This window comes from Hydra vulgaris, chromosome 07 (assembly GCF_038396675.1).
Source record: "Hydra vulgaris chromosome 07, alternate assembly HydraT2T_AEP".
Classification (NCBI taxonomy): Eukaryota; Metazoa; Cnidaria; class Hydrozoa; order Anthoathecata; family Hydridae; genus Hydra; species Hydra vulgaris.
Genome location: NC_088926.1, coordinates 8,235,314 through 8,255,000, shown reverse-complemented (window position 1 = coordinate 8,255,000; position 19,687 = coordinate 8,235,314). Strand labels below are relative to the sequence as shown.

Sequence of the window (19,687 nt, the reverse complement as noted above, 5' to 3'; positions counted from 1 at the left end):
CTAATTGTACCAGTATTTCCTCCAGTGTTAACGGCAGTTTTGTCACATCCAACTGCTAAAATCTTCTGAACATCAATATTCTTGATAGCAATTAAATTTACTATTGAGATTTTTATCAAATAATCTGATGATCTCAATGATAGTGCCCAACATATATAAATCCTGGTTCTTTTCTTAAAGAGACGTGCTCTTGTGAAATACTTTGTCAATAAAATTTAGATATACCTTGATATTTGCAAGAGACTTGTCATTTTGTACAACAAAAAGAAACTACTGGAAATGTTTTGGAATATCAAGAATGCTATACTTGGTTATGCTTCCTCGTTTACTCGAATATTTTATTTTTATTTTTTTTATTCTCTGTTTTTACTCGGATCAATAACAAGTGATTCGAGGAATGCTATTCATAGACGCTTGCTGATGCAGGAAGTGATTGTCAACATTAAAAATATGGAAAGCTAACTCTTTTAATTAAGATCGTTTAAAAAACACAATGAATAATGTTAATATCATCTTCATTACATTCGGCTTCATTATGCTCATCTTTATACGTTGGTAAAAGAACACATGACATATCTTTTGGCGTGAAAAAGACTAGAAAAGTTACAATTTATAGAGTTGTGTTGTATTCTGTTGAATTTAATACAGCTCTTTGTCGGTTTGAGTAATCGATATAACATAGATCAAAATATAAAGAATATTTAAATGAAAAAAATACGACATTTTTATGGGACTTTAAGTTTCATACCATTTGGCTATCATTCAGTCATATATTCCTAAATATATGGCTGAATGATTGCCGAATGTCATGAAACTTAAAGTCCCATAAAAAAGTTGTATATATATATATATATATATATATATATATATATATATACAACTTTTTTATGGGACTTATATATATATATATATATATATATATATATATATATATATATATATATATATATATATATATATATATATATATATATATATATATATATATATTCACACTACTAGATACGTTAATTATTAAAAACACTTATTTAATTTTTTTATTCAAATGTTTAATGTTTTAATGTTGAGCTGTTGTTAAATGTTTAATGCTTTAATGTTCTAATGTTTTTATTAATGTATTATTGCTCTGCTCTTAAAGAGCATTGAGCATTCTATTTTTCAATGCATTATATATATATATATATATATATATATATATATATATATATATATATATATATATATATATAATAATACTAATGATAATAATATTATTAATAATAATAATAATGTATGCACTATTAATATATATCTATATATATGTATATATATATATATATATATATATATATATATATATATATATATATATATATATATGTATATATATATATATATATATATATATATATATATATATATATATATATATATATACATATATATATATATATATATATATATATATATATATATATATATATATATATATATATATATATATTTATATATATATATATATATGTAAAGCTAATAACCCAGTTTTGGTGGGGTATACTTTAGCAACATTTCTCACACCTTTCCGTCATTGACCTATTTATTAAAGACTTCATGAGCATAATAAACATTTTATAGATGGAGTGCAAAGTCTCATGTCTTACATTCTTACATAGTTTCAGATAAAGTCTATTAAAGGTATTATTAAGTATATTTTTTAGTAATGACATCAATAAATTTAATAATTTATTTTTAAATTAAATATAAATAAAATGTAAACTTTAAACATTGTTTATGTAATAGCCAATATTTAGGCACAAATGTGCAGTCGAGAAATAATAATAAGTATAGCGACAAGCAAGGCAAAACATGTTAGACATACGAATGTCAATTGTAGGAGGTCCCTTTACCTTCTTATTTCTCCAACTTCTTTTTCACCTCAGAATCAACTTTCAACTAATTTGTTATTTCTAAGACATTATATATATATAATCAGCAGTAGATCAAAACGATTCATAAGTATTTATGATAATTTTTCATGTCCTATGGAATCAAATTTTATCATAAAATGCAAAGGAAAAACAAAGTGTTATCAGGAAAATGGAGATATTTGTCTTCTTAAAAAAATAGTGAAAATCTGATAGTCCTAAGAGAATATAAAATATTATCAAAATTTGTGAAACTTCACAAAAAATGGGTATGAATGACTAAGGGAATATTACTAGTTAGGAAAGAGGACACTAAAGAAAAGCTAGTTAAAGAATTTCAATCTACCTTGTACAAATAGATATGTAATACAATATGTAATAGAATAGTTAAATAAATAAAATCTACCAATCACATATAAGTACCTGTAAGTTTTTATTTATTTAAAAGAATAGTTTTATTATTTGAAATTTTTACTTTTCAAAACTTAGGATTCACTACAGTAAAAAAATATTATTCTGAGGTACATAGCAATATGAACAACTCAATTTTTCAAAAAATGGATATAAAACAATATAATTTTAACGTTTCCATATTATAATACATTGATATCAATGTATTATTGCATAAACAAGAAATCTTTAAAAACGTAAAAATTTATTTGCTCTTAAAATTTTTTTATGAGTTCTATATTGAAAAAATTTTATTAAAATTTAAGAATAAATAAAATTGATAGACCAATTAGTTTTAAAAAAAGTATTGTTTGTGTCATTTTTCCTTTCCTGAACTTCATGTGCATTTTTATATATATATATATATAGTTTTTATAACATATAAAAGCATTGGGTTTTAAAAATTTGTAACATTTTAAAAATGGAGACTCTTTTTACATTGAAAAATCCTACATTGAAGACCTTATGCAACTCAGTCAAGATACGCTAAGAAAAATTAGAATAAAGAGGAAGATTTAGCGTTTTGGAATATTAGAAAATTGCTAGGAAACAGTTTACAAGATCAAACAATGTTTATAGTCAGTATCATGACCTACCTAGGAGTAAATATGAAAAAAATTAAGATAAATAGAGAAACATTCAGATTGAAGCGTTATGAGATTATTGAAAATTACGCAAATGAAATTAGACAGAGCTATATCGAGGAAATGGGAAGAAAAAATCTTGTCCTTCCCTTTAATGATAAACTAGTTACACGTTTGTATAAAAAAATCCAACAAACAGTTAAAATAGATAGAATCGCTGTTTCTGTTAAAAGTTCTCAATTTCAACACAAGGACAATTTTTACTTAGGGATTGTTTGACATAAGTAAAGCATCTGATCAGGCTTTAGTAATTCAAAATTTATTAAACTATTTTAAAGTTTCATACCAAGTGCTTGCTGTGAGTGTTGATACTACAGCAACAAACACTGATAAGAAAGAGGGTGCTAGAAAATGACCTTTATTCCAACTTTTATCTACTTGCGGTGCCTCTTCTAGTTTTAAAAAGATTGATAAGAACATTCTCATAATTATTTCTGGAATTCATTAGATATACTTAGAGACAAAGACATATATTAAAATTGTTCTTAAAGTTGAGATTTTCCCACGAGATGATTACAGGCATCTTGTGGAATAATTTCCTTTCTATTTTAATATTCAGTCTAAGAAGCTAAAAATTTTTAGGACTCATCAACCAGGTGCCTGTCATGAAGCTAATTCATGGCATATGCATTGCATCACGCGGCTTTGGAATTGGCATTGTCATTTATAAACTACTTAAATCAAGACCAACAGATTCTAGTCTATTGAGTTTGTGTAATGATTGTTTTTTTTTATGCTCCAGGTTTTTCAAAATTCAGTCTTGCTGAACATTCAGTATTGAATGGCTTCAATTCATTTAAAGTAGCATAAATCATAAAAGAGGAATGAGATATTGATGTATGAACTTTCTTTTATAATATTTAAAATCTCACTCGTGGTATCTTTTTCCTAAAGTAGTGGTCATGACTCTTGCTGATTCTGAACTTAAAATTTAAAGTCTGACATTTTGAAGGCCTTGTTAGAGTACGAGGTTCCAGACATTAATGAAATTTATAAATAGAAAACACTTTCTCTTTTAGTAGATAAAAATACTAAACTATGTGCACTTGTTACCTGTAAAAGCTTGTTTTTGTTGTTGTTTGGGACATAGTAAAGGAAAAAATAATTTGGTTAGAAGCATGTTAGAATAAAAAAGATTTGGACTCGATGTCATCATACAAAAGGCTTGTTCTTTTTATTAAATATCTCAGTGTCACAAATGATTGTTCTGAAACAAACATTGGACTTATACAAAAGTTTGTGAACTCTGAGAATCAGCGACAAAACGATTGGCTAGTTGTGCGAAAAAAAGACAAATTTCAAAGAATGTTTATCAGAAAGATTTTGTTAATTTGAAGTAAATATTAACGCAAAAATATAAATGCAAAGATGCGTTATTTGTTAAACTTTTTTTTTTAATTATCTCAGATCGAAGTTAGTAATAATATAAAAAAGTAACTATACAAACTACATACATTTGTTAGTATATATTGGCAAAAAATGATGATTATTTAAATAATTAAAAAAACATACATCTAACTGTTCCAATGATCCTAGTTAGCTAAAATTTTCAATATAAGCTAGTATATAAATGGAGAACAGGTATTTACACAGTCTATTTGCAAAAAAAGTTAAAAAAGTGCAAAAAAGGTGTCGCCGCACTGGGCAAAATTCATGACTAATTTAATATTAGGGCTTATATTCACTAAAATTAGCAAGTATACTAATATGATGTTTATTTGTGCTTGTTGTTGTTGCTATGGATACATAACTTTGTTTCGCAGTAATCTATTTTTAGTATTTGCAGATATTTTACGAGTATTATATTCGCTAAATTTGCCATAAGTACCAATATAAGGTCGCATTTCTTATAAAAGTGAAAATTTTTTCATTTAATAGCTATGTTGCTGCTATGCCATGCAAAGTAAAGTATCCATAGTAACCAATGAAAGAGCTACCATTTTAAGAAGTTTTGATCTCATTTTAATACACAGGCCCAATAAAATGTACATAGTACATATAAAAAACTGTTAAAATAACTTTGATATAAAATTAAGTTGTGGGTATACAAAATTAGGTACCATAGCAACCGTATCAAAACATATATAAATATATTCATAGATAGTACATGGCAAATCGCGTAAATCATTAGTTACAGTGTAGCAATAGAATATTTTCTTAAAGATATTTTTTTTCAAATTTGCGATCATTAAAGTATTACTGAGATAACGTGCTACTAAGATAAGAAGCTATGACAAATATATGCAACAAAATAGGTTTTCTTATCTCTAAAATAACATGAACCAATTCCGTATTTTTACAACACAGATGTAATTGAAACATTACATAACGTTGATCTCACCAAAATTACTTATTTAAAATTATAATTTCTTTTTTCATTTTGATAAACAAATGCTCAGTGTTCTCATAACTGAGGGACTTAAAACAAATCAAATATCAAAACATTTCTCTTAAAAAATATATATAGAAACAAAATTAAATAAATTTTAGAGATAAGACAAATAAAATTTTTCATATTATAGATACAGGTTTTTATTTTTGTTTATTTTATTATTTATTTTTGCCATGCCGTTTTGACCATGTTCGGGGTAATTCCGAACATGGTCAAAACGGCATGGTAGAAAAAGATAGTTGACAATTTCTTTTTGCCTGCTGAGAGGGGGACTCATATTCAGTTCCAGACGTGCAGTGGTGTAGTAGTAAGCTGCGCTTGTTGTTCAAAATAAATTGATCCTAACTTTTTCTGATAATATCATGTAATTTTTTGCTTGAGAAATATTCCTGTTGTTGCATAATACCATAATCAAGGAGTTTTAAACACCTGTTATATTTTTGGTATGTCAATACAACCTCAATATATTAATCATATTTCATTTGTATGTGTGCGCAAGGAAATAACGAACGATTTTAGTGGGGTAATTTTGAACGTATAAAGTGTCATTAATAACACACGGACGTCAGGCGGCCAGAACTTTAATGTTTCTTACTTTTGTAACATTTAATTTTAACAGATGAATTGTTAGAAACGTAATTTAATAGAGTGAAAATCAGAGAATGTTTAAAAAAGAAACATTCCACTATTATTACTAGTTCGCAAATAAAAAATATTTTAGAGCAAAAGAAAATTTAGGACAAAGAAATAAAAAATACTACTGTTAAAATTAAAAAGATAATAAAGAAGAACTTTAATCTATTAGAGGCTGATCATGTACCATCAAAGAAAAAAAGAGAGCCAGAGATGATACAGATATTTTTTGTTTAATTTGCGAAGAAAAGTACAAGGATCCACCCACAGAAGACTAGAAAATGTGTCATAAATGCCAGTCCTGGTTGCAAAAAAAATGCATAATTGGTGAGAGCACGTCGCGCGGTTTTGTTTGTAATTGTTGTTTGAACTAATTTTTCAAAACTTTAATTATTAAAAAATTAAATATTAATCTTAAAAGAGTGTTGTTGTATTGAGTTGCAATTAAAAGTTTCATGATCTGCCATGAGACTGAATTATGTGTTTGTCTGGTGGAGGTGAGAATATCCTGAGGTTATTTTTCTATGATTTCTACACTTAGTTATAACAATTAGCATTTTATTCCTTACTACACAACAGCGTTTGTGATTACCCCAAGGTATATTTGGAATTACCCCACTTACGTAGGGTAATTCCGAACACCAATGGTTTTACTTTTGCCCTAAATTGTTTTTTTATGATAAGATATATAAAAGTTGCTTTTGGGGGTTTGTGACTGAATAGTTAGACTAAATGATAAGCAATAAACATGATCAGTTTTGTATAACTGGTGTCTTTAATTCGCATAACCGCTTGAGTGTTCGCCAATACCCCACTCTTCCCTAGTAAATTTGATTTTGGGGCTAAAAAAGTGGCCAAATTTAGATTTAAAAAAAAGTAATTTTTTATCTCGAAAATGGTAAAATTTATTTCTTGAAACATTTATATTATTGTTTCAATTAAAATTTTACATCAAAAAATAAACTTTTGAACTTGTAAAACTCTTGTATCAAAAACATATTTTTTAAATTTGGCGAAGCTTTTGCGTACAACATCAGGTATATTGTACGCAAAAAAAAGTCTTTTTTTTGTTAGTTTTTTTAGTTATATTTTAGGTTTAGGTTAAAAATATCAGGTATATTTTTAAGGCTTTATCATATCATGAAACATCAATAAATAATTCACTTAAATGATTTTATTTCTTATTATATGAAAAATACTTTTAAATAACCAAATGTACAAATATCCTATCACTTCTTAAGATGGGACCTGAAAACAAATAATATTGTTAAAGAAATATTGAAAACAATGGAGTTCTGAAATGAAATAAAAAGGTTGAAAGAAGACTTAAAGAGCAAGGCAAATATAATAGTGAAAATTTCAAAAAAAAGCTGTGCTAGGAAAAAAACTTGATAAATAAAAAGATTTAGAATAAGAAATTTATAAAAAGAATAAGAGATTAGTTGCGGTAAAGAATGAAATTGGGAGTAAAAAAACGGTAGCGCAATAAACACAACTTTAGGATATACTAAATTTTCAATAGATTGTTATTATATAGTTTTCATGAGAGGGCAATAGTAAATGATGATCTTAAAAGATGTAAAGAAGAGTGTTCTATAAGAGTATTGTGATTCATAAACATAAAAACATTAATAATTTTGAAAATATTGTTAGCAGTAAACTTTGAGTTTTGTTTGGTTTAAAATTTATAAGCCACTGAAAGTTCCAAGTTATCAAAAGCTACTGCAAAGTCCCATGTTATCACAAAAGAGAAATCAAATTCAAATATGGCTTCTTTTTTTAAGTGATTTCAAAGAGTAATCACATTCAAGTATGGCTTCTTTTTCCATGTGATCAAAAAGTCAAGGCTGGAGCTTATAGTTATGCCGTCAGCAAAAAGAGCCATTTTAGATGTGAGATTGCGAGGAAGATTACTAATATAAAATCCCAGGGATGGAATTTTGTGGTACCCCGAAGTTTATTAAACCTGAGCTACTGAAATTAAATAAAGGTATAAAGCCTTTAAAAATGACATTAACACTGCTTGTCACAAAGAATGATCCTTTATTTTGTAATTTTTCATTTAGTTTCTTAAAAGCTTTAACTTTTTATTCTTTTCAAGATTATGAACAAAGTATCTTTAGAATAGCAATATCAATTGATAAATAGAGCTTAAGTTATGTTTATCAAAGTCATGATTTTGACATAAAATTTGATTTAAAATTTTTATCAAAGTCTATTTTAAGGCTTTCTTTGTTTCAGTTTCTAATCACCAAGATTTTTTGAAACATAATTTAATGTAAATTGAGAAATTACTGTTCCAGTGAGAGCAAGACGTGTTTTAAACGGCTAAAAAACGTTTAAAATACGTTTTAACATATGTCTCAAACACGTCCACAGCTCACTTAAGTTAAGAGTAAAAAATTAAAAAAAATAATAAAAATCAAAATTACCCAGACTGTTTTCATTTGATATATTGTTTCTACTGCCGGGTAAAACACTTATTGTAACGGGTTGGGTTATGCCAATTTGACTGTTTAACTGCACACGAGAAATATTTTGACTGCGTAATTGGCGCCATTCACTACTTACTCCAGTTTTTACAATACCAGCAAATACACCACAGTTACCAGTACATGCGATAATAATTATGAATAACAAGCTAGAGAAACAAAAAAGTCCAAACGCACCGGAAACGTACTGACCAGCAATAAAATAAGAGGAGTTTCCATCACAGAAGATAAGCAACAAAACTCCCATCAAAAGTAATAAAAAAGCTGACACTTCTGCAGCAATACAGAATATGTAACTGCACATAGTCACTTAAGCTGAATATTTCATCTTATAATCTTACACCAAAGTACTATATCTAATATTTTGTTAGAGGTTTTAATTTTAGTGCTATTTATGTGATTGTAAGCTAAAACATAACATCATAGCAAAATACATATGAAAAATAAGAAATAAAACTCCACATTAATAAAGCAGCACAATAAAAGAGCACTATATAAAGTCGCCTTTTTTTGCTTTATACAGCAAAAATAATTAAGTACATTAATACATACATACATATTTAAGTTTGTATATATATATATATATATATATATATATATATATATATATATATATATATATATATATATATATATATATATATATATATATATATATATATATGTATATATATATATATATATATATATATATATATATATATATATATATACATATATATATATGTATATATGTATATATGTATATATATATAAATATACACATTTTTAAAATGTGTTCTACAAAATAGAGTGCTCAATTTTCTTAAAAGAACAGAACAATAATAAATTAGAAGAAAATCACTTAACGAAATTTTTATGTATATTAGGGTGATCTTGCCTCCCTTATGTGCTCTAAGAGGAGCTGTATCACCCTAATATAGATAAAATGTATATTAGGGTGATCCAGCCTTCCTTTGCAATGTCATCCGTTGCAATGACATTGCAAATGGTGGGCGCTTTTTTTTAAGGGTTCAAATGAAGTTTTTAAAAAGAGAAAAATAATATGATAGTGAAAAAGAAATTTCTTTTTTTTAGTTTGTGTATATATATCATTTATATTATACGAAACAATACTTATTTAATACTATTTTATCATGTGATATGTTTTTAAGTTCCTTTTTTTCTCTCTTTCTCGCACTCTCTTTCATTTCAATATTGTTCATTCATTATAAACACTTTATACTTGTGTTGCTTTTTTTGTATTGTATTTTCGTTTGTTGAGTTTTTTATTGTGTCTGATGATGAGGTTTTATAAAGGCCATTATTGCTTGATTTAAATTGTTATTTTTATAATCGTCTTTGTTATTTTTATAATTATTATCATTTTCTATGATAATTTCTAAGAGTATATCACATATTCTGCCCTAAGGTAAAATATGTGATATACTCTTAGAAAGGTATAATTTTCTACCTTCTTTTTTTTACAATTTTCTACCTTTATTTTTAAATTTTCTTGTTTTTTGTGGCTGTTTTAGAGGCTCACTTATCCTTATTCCAAATTTATTCCAAATTTTTTTAAAATAGTATATAAAAGTAGAAATATTGACAAAGTAAGTGGATAAAAAGGGCAAAATTAAAAGGTTCAAGATAAAAACAGATAATGTTTGTCTTAACCGTGATGTAAATAAAAATTGTAAACAAGACAATAAATAATTACTACATTCCACTAACATCACTGAAAAAAAATCTGACTTCTCAATTACATGTCAGGGAACACGCTTGTGGAACTCTCTGTTCTTGACAAAAATATGAAAAAAATAAAATCTATTGATATATTTAAAAGAACTATACAAAAACACTTACTAACAACACTTACTTACTAAATTTAAACAAAACATACACTGTTCCATTTTTTTTTTTTTTGAAAGAAAGAATTTTATTTTATATCTTTCTTGTTGTTTTTGTTTGTCTGTTTTTACTTTGTATAAAAAATATAAATAGATAAGTTTAAATTTTAAAAATGTTTTTATCTTCTTATGTTTTAAATCTCTTTTAAATATTTAAATATATATAAATATATATTACGTATTGTATTGAATATCGGGCCTTGCGAATCCGAAATTTTGATTTCGAATCGAATCTAATGAAATACGAATTTCGAATCTCGAATCCGAATCTCAGTTTAAAAACAAATTCTTTCACAAAACATGTATTTATTTAAATTTCAACATAATCAATTGGTAGGCCAGTCAGACCTATACCAACAAAAAAACTACGAAAAAACTAAGTCCTTGTTTGCTCTTGCCCAGATTAGTTTTTCGCTATTGGCAGATGTGAGCGACAGTCTTTTTTTGCAAAGAACTTGACCAACAACTGATTTAACTCGTTCGCTAGCACAATTGGATGATTGAATTGACAAATAATCTCTAGCAGTCTTTCCTAGCATCTTTTCTTCATGCGCTTTTGAAAAGTCTAGTGGTGAGACTGTTGAACCAAGTTAACACTGCAAACTGCTCAAGTTCTTTGGTTAATTTATCAGCATTTTCTTCTTTAATAACATGGTTTTTTTCTTTCAGAATTTTAGCATTTGACAAAACTCTGTGAAGCAAGGAAGACTTCCAGCAAGAGGTTGATTTGCTTGAGCTTGAACTTGAGCAGAAATTGGTTCTATTTTTTTTTTACTGCTTTAGTCTGTGCACATGCAGCTGTGCAATGTCGACTTCAGTTTGATGTTTGATCCAATTAAAAACGTGAGTCCAGGTATGTGGTTGTAACATAAATTGCATTTGTCAGATCGAACCCTTCTGTCAACTCAGTAAGTAAAGCATCTTTCAACTTTTTACAGTGAACGGTCTTGTTCGCATTTAGCTCATTTTTTAAGTTTTTAATGCAAGGTAAAACTAAGCTTATTCCCACTGTGATATCGACAGACAAAGTAGTTATTGCCTCAGCTATTAATTCCAGAATCGGTAAACATTCTTTTAAGAAAACAATATCTTTTTCATTTAAAGGTGGAGGTAAAGGAAAAGCATATCTTCTTCTTGCAGCACATTCAGCCAAAGCCAAGGAAACATCAACAATGTTCTTCTTTGTCCAACCAAGTAGTTTCTCTATACTGCTGAACCTTGTCTTACAGGCATCTGGAGTGGTTGTTACTTTTAATCCTTCCAATTTTTAAACTTTGTTTACATCACTTAAACTATGAAAAAAACGGCATATATTTTTGGTAGCCTTTATCACTAATGTCAGAGCAGGTTGAGATTCCTGTGAGTATTTCAAGACACGTTGTAGAACATGAGCTGCACAGGGATTCCATTCTATTCCCATAATACGAGCAGTACAAGGCATAGCACTTGTTGTATTAGTAGTCGCATAGAATATGTCCAGTTTGAATTTCTCAACTTGTGAGTTAACAATTTTTGCAGTTACTTCTGAAGTATGGTCTGCTTCTATGGCTTCTAAGTTTAATACACTAATGCAGTGTTTGTGTTATAACAAAATTACACTTGGCACAAATATAATGAAGTATAATCACAAGAAAATTAAACTGATTTAAGGCTTTCCAGTGATCAAGTTCCCAAGTTCGCTATCTCACTATCACCCAAGTTCAAAAGTTGTTTTTTTCAAATTATTGTAAGGATTCGATTTGAAAGGATTTAAATTAAAAAAGATTCGAAATCGAATCTCGAATCCTATATAGATTCGCGAATCCGATTCGAATCTTAAAGATTCACAGGACCCTAGTTTAATATGTATACGTATATATACCAATTTGTAAATTTTTATACTTTCGCTATACTATACGTTATTTTTATACTTAAGTTATATTACGGTACGTAATACAACTTAAGTAATAAAATAATGTATATATATACATTTCTCCATTAATGCAAGTAAACATCTAAACATAAAAACAAAATCAATTATTCAAAATATAACAGTGATTGTACTGTAATCCGTTGTGATAAAAAATAATTAAATTTTGTATGTATAACGTTTTTGAGAAATCTAATAAAATACCTACGTAAAAATATTTATTTTCAAACTTAACTATTTTGCATGTTTTGCTATATATAGAAAAATCAATGTAAATTAAAAAATAAGTTTGGCTTGCATGGACATCTTTTAGTACAGTATAAAAGAAAAATAAGTACTCACTCTGGTTATATACGAGGGGATCTTTTAGACATAATATTCCGATCTATTGTCTCATAACAGCGTTTCCTAGGCACATCAAGATGATGTTACTAATAGTTACCTTTAACACTAATAAATTTATTTCAAATCAAAATGCAAAGTGAAATTTTTAGAACCTGCTATAAACTCGTTTTTTCAAACATTTCAAAAGCATTTGACGACTTTCATGTGTTAGAAAAAGTGAATAAGTATAAATTAACTTTTGATTATAAACAAATGATTCCAATAAACTGCAAAGCCTCTTGACAAAACTAGACAGTTTGCTTAACTTACAAAATAGACAATTTTAAGTTTTTCAATCTTTGATTTATTTGCAAAAATATCAAGATAAACATATATATATATATATATATATATATATATATATATATATATATATATATATATATATATATATATATATATATATATATATATATATATATATATATATAATTTTATTTATAAAACAACTTTAAAAAAAGTATAAATGAAAATAATTATTTTTAGTATATATATAAAGAGTTAAAACATTTTTGTTTTAACTTTTGCTATTTCTAAGATTATTTTTATTAAACGGAAGTAAGTTTTTGATAGATAAGTCGATAAAAACCCCCATAGAGTCACTTTTATTTGTATTTAATATAAGCTATATATTTAATATATATAGCCTCACTATTATATGCATTTTATATAACTCTTTGTTTAATGAATTCTATTATTAGTCTGTGAAATTGTTCTTTTTTAAAACAAGATTAATTGCAATTTAAAATATTGTTTTCTCTTAGATGTTTGTAAAGTCTTTATACATAACCTGCTCAATTTATACATAACCTGCTCCATTAGCTTTGAAAAGCTAATTAACTACGCTAAAGCTTCTTGTTTAAAATGTTAGTCTCATTACCAGATTTGAATATAGGTGTAATTTTAGCAACTTTTAATTTATCTGGAGTATGATCTGATTCAAATTAGAGATTAAAACTATGAGTTAGGAAAAGTTTGGTATAAAAGTATAAAAATATAAAAATTGATTTAACTGTATTAACACTGATTTGATCTATATTTTTTATTTATTTTTTCAAACTATTGAATACATTAAGTAGTTAACTTTTGTTTAAATTACGTTTGTCCATAATTATATCCATTTGTTTAAGATATAAGTCGTTACATTTTTTACTAAATGGAGTCTTGGCTGGTAAATTTGAACCAATATCAAGAAAAAATCAGTTTAGTTTCTCACTAAAAATTTATTTTTTATGAATAAGTATTTTTATTAATAAAAAGATTTGTATGGCTTGGCTTTTTTTGCGGTTTTTTCCGAGCTTATTCCATAGGTAAGTCAAGTATAATTTGCCGAGCAAAGTTTAACAAATTTTGCACCATGTTTCGAGTAACATATATTTGAAATAAAAATTTTACACCTAATTTTGATATGTCCAATACTTTTCTGATCTTTAAAAATAAACTTAAAAACTTTTATAATATTTATTGATAATATATTTAAATGCTTTTTACAATGGCCGCGTATTTTTCTTTTTAATTGTATAAATGTTGTATTTTCTCTTTTCTAATATACTTTCTCTTTTCTACTCTTTTCTAATATACGTCTTACTGCCTTTTCTTTGTTTATGTATTTATAAATGGCATTTATATACTTGCGCTTTTGTAGGTTCTGATGATAAGATCCATTTTATATTATATAACATAAGAAATTTGATTTATATTTTTTATTTATAACACAATTTATTGTAATTTTTTATTTTTGTTTATGTCTTGATGTAAAAAAGTTTTAAACTTGTAAAAGGTTTTAATGAATAGATTGTTATGATCTTTTTTCAGAAACCTAGTTTGTTTACTTTTGTTAACAACAACAAATCGCGACCTTAGAATTATCTTGTTCTATCTTATTTTTGAGTTTTGAGGTAAAACGATTTAAAAAAAGAAGACTTTAGCATATAAATTTTTTTTTACAACTTATGTTTTCTCCGCAACTTTTTTACTTATAACTTAGTTTTTAATACAGTAGAAAAATATTATTCTGAGTTACACAACACTATCAATAACTCAATTTTTCAAAAAGTGGAGAAATGTAAACAGAAAGAAAAAAAAGCAGAAAAAGAAAAAAAAGAAAGAAAGATAGTTAGATAAGTTAATGTTGTAAGTGTAGGAGCCCATTGTTATATATTAATGAATAATTTTTGAAAAATTGTTGCTAAAAAAAAGTTCTGAAACAGAATTCACTTGCGTATGTACAACAATGCGTATACAAAAAATTCTAGTGGTTATTTTTTTACGTATATTTTTTTTAATGCTCAAGAGCTTATCCAAGCAATATTAAAATATATGATACAGCTAAGAACGAAAGTGTTATCCTGCAAACATTTTTAATTTTTTTAACGTCAATATAATTTTTGACTAAAATTCTAAGTATTTTTTATATCAAAATTTAGACTTTCAAAAATGAGTTTTATTCAAACCTCATCTGAAGGTTGTTAAATGATAAAATCGTTAACTTTTGTAGCCGAAACTCTAATAACCAGTACTTTAACCACTACACCATAGTGTTAAAAATTATTTAAAATAAAATTAAGCGTCAATAAACAACCATAGTTTATTGCTCCTTTCATGAACAATATTTCATCAACTTTCAACATCCTCTTTCAACAGGTTATTACACTCGCGATAAAATTCAGACGTTCTTTCAACGTATTTTAAATGTCAAAAATCAACTAAATATTAACGTTGTTGTCGGGTAAAAATTTAAACCATTTATCAATGTTAAAATCAATGCAGTGTTTGCAATATACACATTTGACATTGTTTAAACTAGACTTGAACGTCGACAAATGATCAAGTTTCGTCACTAATTTAATACTTTTACTTTGCAGTTTTTAATTTATTATTAGGTTATCCTATTCACGTTTAACTTGAGACTTACTTTACTACTAGACAAACGTTTACAGCTGACATTAGATAAAGTTGAACTTATGTAGAACGATCAAAAAATGACGTAATTGACGATTTTCGTTTTAACAAAATCTACATTTTATTCCAACCTGAAGTTGTAGTCGACAATAGCAAAAGCTCGATATTAGACCCTGTAACCGTGATGCTATGAATTTTAAAAATTTTGCCTATAAATTACAATTAGTCGGTTCTTTGTTAAACTTATAACTATTTTTTTCTGAAATACAAAAAAATGGATTATTGCAGTTTAGTTGTGGGTAAGTAACAAAGGAGAGGGAGTCATACCAAACACTTGAGTTGTGAGTGATTTTGTATTTTCGTCTTTAAGGATAAACGTTACAAAAGCTTTTATAAGAGGCTTTTATAACATACAACATAGTAGTACAAAATAGTGATACAACATGGTGGTATAACATGGTGGTACAACATGGTAGTACAACATATGTATATATATATATATATATATATATATATATATATATATATATATATATATATATATATGTATATAGAGACACACACATACATTTGTTTCCTTTTTATTGGGTAAAGATTTATGGATTTTCAAATAATATTAAAAAATTTGTAAGTTTTTGGTTTTTTAGAATTTTTGTTACTAACTACTTCCATTTTTCTACTGGAACGGGAAAAAGAATTAAGGAAATGTAATCACGTGAGTATGTGTAGTATAAATTTTAATTTTTCCAAAGCAAAACTATACCTGCTCACGTGATTTTTTTTCTGTTTCCTTTCATGTTTTCGTAGAAAAACGTACAAGTGGAAACTTACATTCAAAGAAAGTAGTTAGTAAAAACAATTCTTTAGAGTATCTATATTATAAAACTGTAAGGTTTTTACTGCATTATCCAAGAAGCGATGAGATAATTACTGAAATCAATACGTAGGTGTGTAGGTTTATATAATTCTTACAAAATCATTTTAGTTGTATCACCCTGGAAGTACTGAAACTAATCAAAGAAGGAAATTTGTGCAACAGAGACCAAATTGAGCCAACCGTTTACGCTAAACTATACTTAGTGCGTAAGGAAATGCTAAGCATTAACAAGGTACTTGAGTGTTTAGCAAACTTAAATGAAAATCATCTGTCAGAGAGAACTGTTAAAAAGCTAAAAGATTGAGACGTTTTTTTATATCGATATCATGAAAATACCAATAAAGGTACGCAATTTATTAAATTACTTGTGCTAGTTTTCTGTATCTTTAAAAGGATACAGAAATGTGAAATATTTTTTATCTTAGTTTCAATATCATGACTGCAACCAATGAGGTTTGTTAACTTTCCTATAACAAATTCATTTTTAATTTTCAGTAGATTAGTTAGCCGATGGTTATCGATGTATTAATAATGGAAAAGATCAACTTCCTGGAAAACAACTTGTCATATATAAGCGCAACTTCAAATTGCACCATATAGCTGACTCAACCTTAACTTTCTGTCGTTTATCTTATATAGCAATTCACTTGTCTAACTATCCGTATAATGTGATGCAGTATATTGGCAATGAACCATTTGCTTCATCGTTTTTACATGGCAATAGTAGCAAAATACCTACTACAAGATCATGTGAACGCACAGCGCCTTCAGTGCTGGCATATCATGCTAATGAATTAAACGAGCATAAACCCTCACTCATGCACAAAAAATCAGTGACAAATGCAGAAAATATCAATGCTATATAGAAATGTTAGGCAAGTTTAAAATGTTAGAGAACGGGTTGCCATAATTTAAAAATTATACAGCTTTGTTAATTTACACGATATCGTATTTGATCTTGGATTGTGTTCGGCTAATACAGATGTTTCCTGACTTAATTGTTGTTGCAGGGCGAAGAAATCCATTATCTCATATAAATGAGGTGTTACTAACTCATGGAAAAATTTTTACGCAATTGTTGACATATGAAACAACATTTAATTTTGGGGAGAAGAAATCCTGTAATATCAGCGATGTTAATAATTCATGAAAAAAAAAATTACAAAGCACTCACAAAAATTGTGAGCATAATGCTACTTTCACTGACACTGCCGTGTACGTTGATCATATTCAAACTCTTCTCCATTGTCCGACGGATGCAGCCTTCTTAAAGATGTATTGTTCTAAAGTGAAGTCAATGCAACCTAATTTATGTCATAACTTCTTTTTTGGCGCAATGATGGCTCTGGAGTGAACCATTGCAAATGTATTATAACAATACAATTCATAAACATGTAAGTACAAAGATAGGTTGTGTTGTTTTGGAACGGCCTGATGTGTACGACAGCAACTCGTGTATACCACAAAACATATTAGAAGGTTTTATTACGGTCATGTGTCGTGTGAACGAGTGACAGGAGGCTGCTATCAATATGTGCGTACTCGTTCTTTACCATCTTAAAAGCTATTATGTCAACTCTATCAATCTTGAATTTGGTAACCAAGCAGATGATCATCTATTTAAAGACAAATTTCCTCATCTTCTTCTTGAGAGAGCTAAGATTATTGTTAAAAAAGTTTTGCCACAAATAGAACTTGTTTTCAAAATGAAACGACGGAACAAGGGCTTTATAAACAATATACTTAAAGAAGAAAAAAAGTTTTCAGACTGTTCTTGGAAATAACGAGTCAGTTCAATTCAACCCATATATGACATTATTTTTGGTGAAAGGAACCAGTAATTAGGTATGTTTGGTTCGATTAGATGGACTAAAGAAAACAAGTTCCTGTCGACCAGTAAAAATATGTAACCATATTAAAGCTGTGCAACGTCTTGTTGGTGCAATAGTATTCTCTGAGAAAAAGTTTTTAAACTCAACGCAGCTACGTCAAAATAAGCGTGTTGTTAAACGACGGCTGGGGAGAAAGCAACCACAAATTGGAAAACGTCAATGCGACTCTTGATGCCGAGAGTGACAACAATGAAAAAAAAAGAGATTGTCTCAATGAATCATGAGTAACTTAATACAATCGCATCACATAGGGAAAAAATCACTTCAACAGAATACTTTTTCGTTGATTCACAAGTTGTTAGGCTGCTACCCCAAGAAAAAATTGTTGTTGATAGTTGCACAATTAACAGTGAAGGTTTAACAACACTAAGCTTAGATGAGTGATTAAACGATGCTGTAATCCATGCTTACTCAAATCTGCTAATAGACAAAATTTCCTATTGGACTTAAACAAGGCTAAATATCTGCTAATAGACTTAAACAAGGCTAAAAATTGCAACCTAATTTACGTCATAACTTTTTTTTTGGCACAATAACGGCACGAAAAAAACCATGAAAGTTGGCTTAAAAAACTCCCTCTGTGCAAGTACCACGAAAATCTCTTGCCCTTTTAGGTTAACAACAACCACTGGACACTCTTAATATCCAACGCTCTTGATAAAGCAGTTGGAATTGTAGATTCTCTTAATGAGGATAATATTTCAAAGCTTGATTTGCTTGTGATATATATGATATTACAATCATCATCATTACTAATGAAATTAGAGTATGAGACAAAATTCTTTTTAATGCACCTCAACAAATCGATGAAAACAGTTGAGGAGTTTTTACACTAATGTTTGCATTGTTATTAACAATGTGAAAATTGGTATTGTCAATCCGACACCTGTAACATTATACCGTCGATACATTCGTGCTAAACTTACAACATACAACGCTTGTGCGCTAACGGGTTTGAGGTTTTTAACCCAGACCGGGTTCGGCTGGGCCGGCTTTAGCTACAACCATTAACTTACTCCAGGGAATTTGATCCAATATACCCAATAGACATCATAATCACTCTAATCAGTGTATATAATTATTTATATAGTAATATCTATTTTTCGAAAAAATTAAAAAAGAAAATTTTTATTTTTTGTGTTTGAAAAAGATTTTTTAAACTTATCATTACTTTATTATGGTCATATACCTTTAAGTTTATAGTAAAACCTAAAAAAACTTTAAAAATGGAAACTAGAATTTTATATCAAAAAAATAAAAATTTCAATAACTTTTGAAAACTTTAACTGATTACTGTAGGTTTTTTACGGCTGCCGTGTT

General features: G+C 27.4%; 1 protein-coding gene across 1 annotated transcript in view; it reads right to left on the bottom strand.

The window, feature by feature from the left end:
• LOC105845801 (uncharacterized) overlaps positions 1-19,687 on the bottom strand; it is a 42,208-nt gene that overhangs the window by 2,505 nt on the left and 20,016 nt on the right. The window contains exon 2 of the mRNA XM_065800955.1: positions 8,456-8,922. Within this exon, the coding sequence (XP_065657027.1) occupies positions 8,456-8,819 (364 nt within the window). The 5' untranslated portion in view covers positions 8,820-8,922. The remainder of the gene's footprint in view (positions 1-8,455; positions 8,923-19,687) is intronic.